The sequence below is a fragment of the Malania oleifera genome, chromosome 7 (genome assembly GCF_029873635.1).
Source record: "Malania oleifera isolate guangnan ecotype guangnan chromosome 7, ASM2987363v1, whole genome shotgun sequence".
Classification (NCBI taxonomy): domain Eukaryota; kingdom Viridiplantae; phylum Streptophyta; class Magnoliopsida; order Santalales; family Ximeniaceae; genus Malania; species Malania oleifera.
The window spans coordinates 90,761,110-90,773,114 of NC_080423.1; the positions used below are offsets into that span (position 1 = coordinate 90,761,110).

The window sequence follows — 12,005 nt, forward strand, 5'->3', positions numbered from 1 at the left end:
CACCATCTAATTCTTTCAATGAGTGAAAGATTCAAACTTTGAACGCACAATCAGTGATTGAGAGTTAGCAAATCTTAGTGGATTTCATGAGCAATATGTGAGCAAAAGATCCTTTGAAAGATAAGAGCAATTTAGAGAGTTTGAAAGATGAAATTGATGCTTGGTGAATAAAATCAATGGCCTTAGAGGCTATTTATAGACTTGGAAAAGTAATTTACTTGGTCCCCAAGTTTAGTTGGAGTAGTGCCCAAGTTTTAGATAAGTTTGAGCCTCAAGCAATCAATTTTTTTAAAAAATTCCATTATAAAAAATTTGAATTTTATCGCGTGGCAGCAACTTGTCACTTTAGGTCAGGCACCTGTCACTTTAAAACCCAGTTTAATTTGAAAGTCAGAAGGGTGACAGTTGCCTGACAAAACCCAATCAGACTTCTCATTTTACCTTGTAGTACTTATATAAAGACTTCTTATGACTTTAGACATTCTAAGTGCTTGAGTCTTCATGATTGTCTTTCTTTGAGTTCTCTTACTTTGCTTTTCTTTTGGCTCCATTGCTTGTCTTCAAACTTTGATATATTTTAAACTTTTAGTAAGTCCTTTTGTAACATCCATGCTCTCATGTTCTTCAAGCTTTGCTTGATCATCTTTGCATCCATATTTTGACTCTTCATTTGATCATTTTTTTTTTGGAACATAAGCTTTAAATCATTTTTGTGATCATTTTACTTTGTATTCTCATTCTTAAATCCTGAAATATCATTACTCAACTAAATATATTAAGTTTCTCTTATTTGATATCATCAAAATAAAATTTTAAACATTATAAGCTAACGTTTTTTAGTAAAGTAATTATTATTTTAAACTTATTTTTATTTTTACTTTTCTAATCATATTTTAATTGATTCAAGTTCTAAATTATTTACGATGCTTGATTAACTAAGATTTAATAGTAACACTATCAAATTATTATTACTTGGTGAATGACTAAAGGATGATATATTTATTAATTGGTAATAATTTAATAATAAAAATGAGCATATATTTAAATTATTTTTCTAATTTGTTTCTAATTTGAGAATATATCCAAACATGTTACTAGTCTAAATAAAAATATATATATTTAGAATCTTTAAATGAAAAATATGACTTTATATATTTTTTATTTATTATGAGACCATTAAATCTTTATGTAACATAAATGAGTGGCCTTTTTATTTTTATTTCTTTTATTTTTTCTATCTTAAGAAGAATGGAAAACTTAATAATGCTGATATAATTTCTTGTGTCATGATAAAATCATTATATCTATGATAGTTCCGTGACAATATCATAAAAAATAATAATTATCTAAATGATCGAGAATTCGGTTACCTAAAAGAAATTTTTTACTTTAACTGTTATAATGGCAGTTAATATTACTTTTTAATAAAATAATAATAATATCTTAACTATTTCACCGACCAAGATGATCCTTACCATTTTTAAAATATATATGACTAAAATCTATCGCAACATTTTGTACTCCTTAAAGAAATTTCAATGTATAATAATAAATTTATTACTATTTCAAAATCTTTTTCCTGATTAAAGCTTCTATGAGGGACCACATTCATCGTACCCACCATTCAGAATTTTTATGATATCCTTATCCCGTGATCCCATAATCTCATAATAAATATTCACTTATCTTATAATCCTGTTTCATCATAAAAATATTTAAATAAAAAAATTTATAACATTGTAATAAATAAAATTAAAAGAAAAGGGCAAAAAAGAAAACAAGAACAATGGTGCCTTTTTTTTAAAAAAAAAAATTTATCTCAAGGTACAAATTTTCCTATTTAAAAAAATTTACCTAAAAATAAAAGCTTACTTTTAAAATTTATTATCCTTTTCTCCCCTCAACTTCCCACCATACCAAATAAAGGTCAATGATTTTTCTCCACTCACTTTTTTTTTTAAATAATTTTTTCTTTGGTAAGTTGAGCCCAAAAATAAAAACAAAAATAAGAAAAACAAAAACAAAAGAAAAAAAAAACGAAAAAGAAAAAGAAAAAAAGATGACATATTTTAGCACAGAGGGAAGCCGAGCCGAGCCAGAAAGAATGGGAACAAGCGGAGCCGTCAGTCGAGAGATGATGAGCTTGTCAGCATTGGGGAGGGCTGGGTCGTCTGAGCATCCTGGACCAAGAACGTCCAAATCGCTGATGCTGCGAGACCCTCCGAGCCTCATTCCTGTGCGCTCCACGTGCCTCCCTCCCATTGGCTCCGTTCTTTCCCCAGCATCACTGCTTTATTTTCCTTTCTTTCTCTTTTTCCACTTTAAACCCTGACCGGAACAGCTCCTCGGAATACTTTCATCGGAACGCCTCCGGTTCCTCCGAGACCCAGCCTCGTCCGCCGGAGAGAATAACGGTTGGAGAGAGAAAAGGCGGAGAAGCTGGCTTTTGGTGCGAAAGATTTCGAAGTGAGAACCTCAAGAAGCTCGCTTAACCTCCAGCTTGTGATTCTCTTCTTCTCTCTGGATGAAACTCCTATTTTGGGTGGAATTTTAGCTGCAACTGTAAGTTTCTTTTGTTTTATGGCCTTTTTGATCCTAGTGTTTTTGTTTTCGTTATGCTAGGATGATTACTGTGCTTCCTGTTTGAGAGAAATTCTCTGATGTTTGAAACAGAGGTTATTTTCCAAGAAAATTGTTTACCGGTGATTCTGAAGTGTTTTCAATAATCGGAAAGAAATTGAAGACTCGAGGAGATATCGGCGAGGAGGATTGTGCCGTGTATTCGAAGGAGTGTTGTTTGTTTTATATTTTGACGATTGGTTCGAACAGGAGCGACGGAAATTGTTGCGAGAATCCAATTTCTCTTACGACAAGAAATGGTTACTGGAGTCTGTTTTCTCTTTCAATCGAGGAAAAGTTTGCTCCGTAAGTAAGCAGAGGCAGATTCAATTGATTCTTGGATTTTTAGGGAGGAGTGTAATGAGATACTCGGGCATAATCTGAGGTTGCAGCATGAGTTGTAGCGTGAAGAACAGAGGGAGAGAAGAGGGAGAGTATGAGCGACCGGTCATCCCCAGGTCGGTCGATGTTGACCTGAGATTAGTTGAGCAGAATGGGTCGATCGCGGCCCCTCAGTTAACAATTGATGAGAGTCTGCTGGTTGATCCTAAATTACTGTTTATTGGGACCAAAATTGGCGAGGGAGCACATGGGAAGGTTTATGAAGGAAGGTGAGTGCAAAATTATATAATAGTGGTCTTCCTTGTGTGAAGCTTTTGCCCTTGTTTGTTGCTCTACTAACTGCATGGAAGGCATAGTAGGCTAGTAATACTTAATAACTTCTGCACAGTATTGTATTTTTATTTTTATATTTTATGAAAAATCTTACGTTTTCTCAATTTGATACAAATAGCAACTGTGCAAGTTTAATGCGTGAAATTTGCTGTATTTATCTGAAAATTGTTGTATTCAGGATTTGCTTAACAGTGTGGGGAAGTTAATTTGAGCCACCGCTGGCTTATGTAAACAAGGATTTTTGTCACCCGGGCCCTGCAATAGGTTATTCTATAAATGTTGTTAAACGAATGTTCTTTTTTTTTTTTGACACTGCAGCTAATTGTAGCAGATTCCATTAAGTTAGAATTGTGGCCAGTTACTGCACTTTTGTCATTTTTGGTGTACCTTGCTTCCGGGTTTTTCTGAAAATATGATGACCTGATGACCATTGTGAAAACAGCTTGTACAAACACTGATTTTATCCTGGATGGATATGTTTTTTTCATCACATACAGACAAAGATTAAGTTGCTTTTCCTTGTAAATGAGTTCCATTGTCAGCAAATAAATTGTACCCATGTGCTTGTGCACTGAGTGTTTGAGACTAGTTTGACTAGCACTTGGTGTCCTAGTTATATAGGTGTATAGTCTAATCTATTTCCAGGTATCATGATCGTATTGTTGCAATCAAAGTTCTCCACCGTGGCAGCACAGCAGAAGAAAGAGCTGCACTTGAGAGTCGTTTTATCCGGGAGGTTAATATGATGTCTAGAGTAAAGCACGAGAATCTTGTCAAGGTGAATGATTTAATTAAACTAATATGTGTATGTGTGTTTGCACATTCATCCATCCATTTGATTTATTTTTTTACCTCTCAAGAAAATTGTAGGAGCCTGAAGTGTGGAGATGCGAGGGTACAACATTTTTGAATTAGGGCATAGTATCGTTATATTATATGAAGGGTCTTTGAAGTTTTCACATCGTACATATATGTATATGGGTGCTTGTACTGTAGGATTGAGACCTCTATAGCCATTACATTTGTGTTCATGTGAGTATATAAAAAAAAAGAGAGACAAATGTACTGTTTGTGGAATCACCAGCGGGGGTTGGATTCTCATACCGTGTGTGTGTACGTGCATCCATCTATGCACATGTATATGTGCTTGTGTAGATACTTAAGGCAGTATGTTTACCTGTAGTTTGTTGGGCTGTTGACCTTATAGTTGCATGTTCACATATGACTTGGCTTTTTTCTTTCTGGTCATGTTCTATTTCACTGAGAATGCTATGTTTATTTTCTTTTTAGTTCATTGGAGCTTGCAAGGATCCTTTAATGGTGATAGTTACAGAACTATTACCAGGGATGTCCCTGCGGAAGTATTTGGTCAGTATCCGTCCGCAGCAATTAGAGCTTCACGTGGCGATAAGTTTTGCCCTTGACATTGCTCGAGCTATGGATTGTCTACATGCAAATGGGATTATACATAGAGATCTAAAGCCTGGTACTTTATGAATAGTTCAGCTATATAAAATGTTGTTTGTTCCTCAACATTTGACTTTATTTGTTATGTAATGAATCATTTATCTATGTTGATTATATTCTTTTAGGCTTCATTATCTTTGCATATTGAATGTAAATATCCAGCATATGTTGTAATTTCTCCCTCTTCTGTCAACATTTTCCATTTGTTTATCGAAATATTTTTTTCCTGATAACATCCAGAATGTCTGGAATATATTATTGTTGAACTGATTTGTAGAATACAATAACAGTACTAATGATCAATGGAATGAATGTTAATCCATTTTACATTCATTTCTATTTATTTTCATCCCTTCTTTCCCCATTTCTATGCAGATTTCAATTAGGCAATGGCCATAACTGATAGCTCATCCTGACTTGAGTTCATAGCTGAATTAGATTGTTCTCCATGTTTATGGCTGTGCTTTTATATGTTGTGTGGTCATTTTGATTCAGACTGTATATGAAAGAGGGACAAAGGGAAAAAGGGCATATCTATACTGACAATATAACCATACCATATAATTTTTGTTGTGTTGATTTGCTTTATGTTTGTCATTGGCTCATTGCACTAGTATGCTTTTCTGGGTTTGCAGAAGGAATATGCAATTCAACTTGTGTGGCTTTATTCTGTTTACTAAGACTATACGTGAAAATTTAAAATGCAGACAACTTGTTGCTTACGGCCAATCAGAAGTCTATGAAGCTTGCAGATTTTGGTCTTGCAAGGGAAGAAACTGTGACTGAGATGATGACAGCAGAAACTGGGACTTACCGATGGATGGCTCCTGAGGTTTGTGCATTTTGTGTAAAGTTGATCTGAGTGACACTTTGTATGAATGTCTAGAAATTCTAGGGTAGGTTCTATTTATTCATTTTGATTGAATTAGTATCATTCAGTCTTTTACTGGTAGAGTTATTTAAATGCCAAAAATCTTTAGGAGAGTGTACATGATTAAATTTTACCCTCCCTTCCTTCTTTAAAGTTTGACAAAAGATGCTTTCTCAAAGTGATTTCTCTTGGATTGGGGTTTGGCTTAACCCCATGTATCCTATGAAATTTTCTGAAAGAAAAAAATCTGTCTTTGGATGAAAGAAAAAGATGATATGATTTATAAAGGCAGAAATGCTGCAACATAACTAAGATTTGAGTGATTTTTTTTTTTTTTGGCTTTTTAATTTGTTGGATGTGGGTCTTTCTCTGTGAGGAAAACTGATGACATGCCTCCTTAAGCTAGCAAAAGAGTTGATTTAGAGCATCATTGTTTGTGTTTGCAAAAGATTTGCTATTTGGATTTTAAGGTTATAAGTGGGCTTTTGATAAATTAAGTGTTAAGTGCTGAATACTAATTACAGAATCTAATTCTGAATGTAAATGAAATAGTTTTTGAATCTGAATGCTGAATTATTTTAGTAGTTTGGTAACTAAGATTATGTGTGAGAGATAAGATTTAGGGGATGAGGACAAATGTCTCATGAAAGACATGGGGTGTTGTGAAATTTGCATTTTTTTAATTGACAAAGAAAAGTTTGATAAATATGTCCAAACAAAGTGATGCAGGGGCAGCATCATGGTTCTGCAGCCATGGGAGAATTTAGAAGATATAGAAGAGAGGAAGGAAAGGGAAGGGAGGAGAGAGGAGATAGCAAGGGGAACTCACGTTCAGTTCCAATTCAAATTCATCAATAACTGCCCACATCATGGCTTCACACACTACTTGTAACAAAGCCTCTAAACACATGAAATTACACACATACCCTTAAAACTACATTACATTACAAACATGCCCCTAGAATACGCAATTACTACAAACAAGTCCCCAAATAAATAATCCTAATACAAGCAAACTACACATACATACTTAAACAACTAAATAACTAAACACATTTGGGTTTCAGGCCCAATAAACCATTCACCCTATTATTTGACATAGGCCTCCTAATTGGTCAAAATGATCCATCCAAATAGCCGCTTCTTGTCCTACATTAGGGACCCTCTATTGAAGTAGCAATTGCCAAGATCTCTGGTTCAGTTGGAGGTAATTCATCACCAATTAAGAGGGGGGGGGGGGGGGTGGATGTTATTCATTTGTGGGCTGTTCGGTTTGATGTGTATAACTGCTTAAGCAAGGAAAGCTTTAATTTAACTCTCACAAGATATGTAGTTCTTAAAAGGTCGGAAGCAGCATGCGTTGGCATGGACCCTTATGGTACTTGACTAAAACTAGTGCTGGGATGCTTATTTATTTTTATTGTGTTGCAAATTCATACACCTTAGATTTTATATCTGTATATTTTTACTACATTCTTTTCTTCTGCAATTGTGTATAATCTGTCTGGATAGTTGCAGCCGAATACATCAACATGAATAATTTTGATTCTTTCTCTCTATACGTCTTCTATCATATTTATATTGCTTATTTGTTTCGTTTTTAATATGCTATAAACTCTTTACTGTGCTTTTGCACACAACATCTAGACACAGTTTGTTCCTGATATTAAGATCTGGGTTGATGAGTCTTATTGTTGAATTGCCTGGTGTTGTTTTCTAAAGCAACCTGCATTTTAAGTGCTTGAAACTTTCATGAGACCAATATATGTTCAATCATGATTCTCTCCGCCAACTAATTGAATGTGACTTTTGCAGTTGTACAGCACTGTGACTCTGCGTCAGGGAGAGAAGAAGCATTACAATAACAAGGTTGATGTGTACAGCTTTGGGATTGTTCTATGGGAATTGTTGACTAATCGCATGCCATTTGAAGGAATGTCCAATTTGCAGGCTGCTTATGCTGCTGCTTTTAAGGTACGGGAAATTATGAGTTACTCTTTCAATTGTTTTTATTAGTTTGCCAGGTTACATTTTGCTGTCATGCTGATTAAGGATGCCTTATTTAAATGCTATTGTCTCAATATGTAACATGTGCTGATAGCCTGATACGCTGTTCAAATGGGATGAAGTTTGAAAGGCTATACATGCCAATGCAACTCACGAAACCACGAGAGAATCTGTTTGCATAAATTGCAGCTAACTAAAAATTAAGCATTAATAAATTGCAACTAAATAAAAATGAATCATTAAGTTTCCAAAAGACAAAAAAAAGTTTAACGTAGATTTAGGTTGAGGCTCTGATTGTCACATATAGTAATCATCTGTTGTGCTGTTTGAATGTGGTGCAATAAACACTTTTGTCTGATATGAGTATTCAAAGGAAGTCATAAACTGGAATTGCCAGCTATCTTGCAGATGGCACCTCTACGATGACTGATTTGATTGGGGTTATTGACCCATACATTTTCCTGTGTCAGTAACATTGCTGCACAACTATCTGTAGGGTTTTCTGTTAAATTTAGTTCTTCTGTATGTTTTTTTCTGTTTACTTTTTTTTTTTTTTTGGTCTCTAAAGCCCAATCAAAGGAATGACAAGGCTTGGGAGTTTCTATGTGATTTTGAAAAAAATTTGCGTATCATTTTTTATTCAGAGCCATTACTAAATTTTGTACAGCTTGCGACTAGAACCAATTTTAACAAATTTATGGAATTTACCTGATTCTTTTCATTTTAAAAAAATTTGGATGGTATGTTTATGTTTTTGACCAGTTTTGAAATTGATGTTTAAACTGAGACTAGAACACCCGACATGAATTGCTTGCTATCTTTTTTACTTGCAATGCCACACTTTTGTTTCCCACTTTTTAGATGGCTAAAATGATTTTCTGATCAAAAGGAAAATGTGGTATTTATTGCCAGCTAGTCGTGCTTTTATCAGTTGAGTCTATATGGCAATTTGATTGCTGGAATTTTGTTCCAGACATTGTTCTATTTTTGCAATGCCATGTATTCTCTGTTTCTGTTTTGAGTTTTTGATGAGTGTTGTTTTCATTTATAAGTGTTTTAAAATTTAAACCATATCTGCTGCGCTAGTCAAAAAGTTCCATTTAGCATGTGGCTGATCTGCTGGTGGCCATTACAGACATTTTCCATTCCTAGTTGGTATGGCAATGGCACCATCGATCTGGATCATATCACCCTGAATAGCATCCTCTTTTTTAAATTTTTGTCTTGCTTTGACAGAGATGAGCAACTTAAATGATGGCAATTTGACATGATAGAATAAACTACAGGGTTACAGACATTTTTCTGCGAGTCCTACCCAATTATAATTTATCAATCGTTTTCCTGTGTAAATTCTTTCCTTGCATTCAATTTGGTTTTGACTGGTCAAAATGATCTGGGCATCTTTACAAGAGCAACTTAGACTAAGGGAATCTTTCTAAGTGAAATTGACTTTCTATTTTTTTTTTTTTTGAAGACATTGAAATAGCATTAGTAAAAGTGCTCGTGCTGCATCTAAAATTTTTAATGCATGAGAAAGTTATTTGATATATGTGGTGAGTGAATTTAGTCAAAGGTTGGGCATAAAATAATAAGTCTATTTACAGCTAAAAATTATTTTTATCTTAAGGCTGTTTACACTGTGACGACCCTCCCCTTACCCTTGCAAAACGGGGAGCCTTATGGCCTGAGGATGACCTTTTATCATCTTGTAGATTAGATATGGGATTTGATGGAGGGCTTAATCTTTTATTTTAATATGAGTGAGATGTAATTTCAAGCCTTTTCTGTTAAAATTTAGATTTCTGACAAGGACTTCACTAATGTGAACATATTTTTTTTGCATGAATCATTCTAGTATAATGAATCATTTTTTTTACAAATTAGATGCTAATATGGCCATATGAGTTTGCATATGATTGAGTTACTTTTTTTTTTTTTTTTACATGTTGGATATGGATTGGTTAGAGTCGGAGGTCACTAGGTCCTCTTATAAGATAAAGTCTAGGTATTTTTGTCCACAAAGATTTCATTGATTTTATGTTGATTAGGATCACTTTTATGGAAAGATTGCTATGGTATTTAAGACAAAGAGAGGGATAAATTTGTCCAATTAAGTTATTTACACTATTTATAATTTTATATACAATACAGATATGGATCTTCTGAAAGTGCCATTGCCTATGGTGGTTTGCTTAGTGTACAAGGGAGGAAAGGGGGAGTGTGTGAGAGTTGGGACGGAGGTGGGAGGAGTTGGGTTTTGGATGGGTTAGCAGTTTAGTATTTGGCAGTTTAGCACCCTTTAGCTGTGTATGTGTTTGATATCCTAAGACATTTGCCGTTGCATGTGCTCTTTTTTGAATCCTTATATCAACCCTTCAACACCACATACAGCTTGGCTAGGTTGCTAGGTGTGTTTTGCATGCATCCATTTGATAACAGTTATTATGGTATCGCATGAAGTATATACTTCTGAAATATTGCAAATAGATCAAGCATTGGATGTGTTTGGGATTTGTGTGGTGTGTGTGTGTTTTGGTGTGATTTACATGATGTTAATCTAGATTTTGTGCTTTGCTTCTGTCGTGTCTAGTTTGTTAACTTTGTTTACATTTTGTTAAAAAGTGAAACATCAATGTGTAATTTGAAAAAACAAGAATGAGAATAACATATTGTGGAATCAAAGTATGTGTTGTCAAATGTGTTTTATGGAACCAGGCTTTAAAACGGTGGAAACTGAAAAAGAAACAAGCAATTTCCAAGTTTTGGGTGGGGGGGGGGGATTCGTAGTGTTTTTGCAATATCCAAGTAAGGATGTATCAAAAAAATTTAAGATGCTTCAAATGGCAAAAGGCGTCATTGGTTGGCAGATTTTAACAATCATTATGTTTGTGAGGACATGCATTTCTAAATTATGCGAATTGTACCTGTATTATTGTCTCTGGTACTTTTGCTACTGTTTTGAAAATCTGGTATGAATGAAGAACAAACATTGTTGTAAAAGGTTTGATGCCAACGCTTGTAGTCTTGTTTCAAGACACCATACCAAAGTTTATATGAGCTGTAATAATGTTGTAGTCTCATAGCTTGTTATTCTGGCTCAAAGCATTACCAGTAAAAAAATGGTTGACCCGTGCAATATTAGCTGCCAGCTTTAGGACAATCATATATGATGTGCAAATCCAACAGTTGAAAGTACATGGTTCTATCCCTTTTATTTCCATTATAAACTCACTACGAAGTGTAATCCTGCTTAGAAATCATGCTACTGCAACCTAATGGAATAAATGGCTTTCATGACATGCATTGAAGTTAGAATTTCTCCTTCAGGAAAGATGGCATGATTATATCATTTCAAAGAATCTATTGTTCACTATGATCCTTTCTTTTAGGCCATCCTCAAAAGATCTCTTGCCGTATCATTTTTTTTAACCAAGATTTATTTTATTAATAACCATTGTTATGCTGTCATTTAAAAATGCAGCAAGAGAGGCCTGTTCTTCCAGTGGATATATCCCCTGATCTTGCCTTCATCATACAGTCATGTTGGGTTGAGGATCCTAATATGCGGCCCAGCTTCAGCCAGATTATCCGCATGCTCAATGAATTTCTCTTCACATTGTCGCCACCTTTGCCATTGGTATCAGAATCAAACACCATCCAGGCAGCAGAGACAAGTAATGGCACCATTTCTGAGTTCTCTGCACGCACAAGAGGAAAGTTTGCTTTCCTCCGCCAACTTTTTGCTGCCAAAAGGACAAGGAACACTCAATGAGCGGGTAAATTTTTGGGAAGTTTCTTTTTGATCCAATTCAAAGGAAATGGCATGCTATAGTAGATAATTACCTTTCACAAATCTGTGATTATTTACCTGAATCACAATGATTGCAATGAAATATGTTGAAAAGAAATGATGTTAATGGGAAAAAACATTCAGAAATAAAAGGAAAATAGACTACGGTAAATTTTTTAGCTGGCCCAATTATCATTGTGATTCGTAGTTTTATACTAATCAATTGTCATATTTTGGGAATCGATCATTCAATTCTGCTAAGTAATTTAATATAAAAATGAGTACTTTAACTAATAGTAGGTGAACATAATTATGTAATTTTTGCTGTAAATTATCTGTTTATTAAGCGTTAGGTTTGAGATAAGATTTGTAATATTTATATAAAAATCATTAATGACTTATAAACTGCTATCTTTTGCCATTTTCTCCATCCTTAGGTTTTTATTGTTTATGATATTTATAGTGCACTTCAATGTACACTAATAATGTTGCAAGGATTAAAAATCGAAACGTTTCAAGTCATGTTTAGTTTGCGGAATAGAATAGAATGAAAATTTAAAAAAAGAAAGTGAATGA

At 34.3% G+C, this 12,005-nt stretch overlaps 1 protein-coding gene across 3 annotated transcripts; it reads left to right on the plus strand.

Annotated features, from left to right (window-relative positions):
- The first annotated feature begins 2,161 nt into the window (after positions 1–2,161).
- Positions 2,162–11,618, plus strand: LOC131161018 (serine/threonine-protein kinase STY13). Of its 3 annotated transcripts, none has more exons than XM_058116878.1 (7): positions 2,162–2,562; positions 2,674–3,230; positions 3,940–4,072; positions 4,585–4,780; positions 5,469–5,593; positions 7,448–7,606; positions 11,121–11,618. In XM_058116878.1, exons 2-7 carry the CDS (start codon positions 3,013–3,015, stop codon positions 11,409–11,411), a joined length of 1,122 nt encoding a protein of 373 aa, XP_057972861.1. In that variant the 5' UTR covers positions 2,162–2,562; positions 2,674–3,012; the 3' UTR covers positions 11,412–11,618. The 3 variants fall into 3 exon arrangements, with proteins under 3 accessions (XP_057972861.1, XP_057972864.1, XP_057972862.1); XM_058116881.1 differs by having other exon boundaries at positions 2,214–2,562; positions 3,969–4,072; XM_058116879.1 differs by having other exon boundaries at positions 2,216–2,562; positions 3,985–4,072.
- The last annotated feature ends 387 nt before the right edge of the window (positions 11,619–12,005 follow it).

Excerpts from the sequence above, each read along its gene's own strand:
- LOC131161018 (XM_058116878.1), top strand. The coding sequence starts at position 3,013 with ATGAGTTGTAGCGTGAAGAACAGAGGGAGAGAAGAGGGAGAGTATGAG. Across the intron at positions 3,231-3,939 it reads GGGAAGGTTTATGAAGGAAG|GTATCATGATCGTATTGTTG; the intron begins GTGAGTGCAAAA and ends ATCTATTTCCAG. Across the intron at positions 7,607-11,120 it reads CTTATGCTGCTGCTTTTAAG|CAAGAGAGGCCTGTTCTTCC; the intron begins GTACGGGAAATT and ends TTAAAAATGCAG.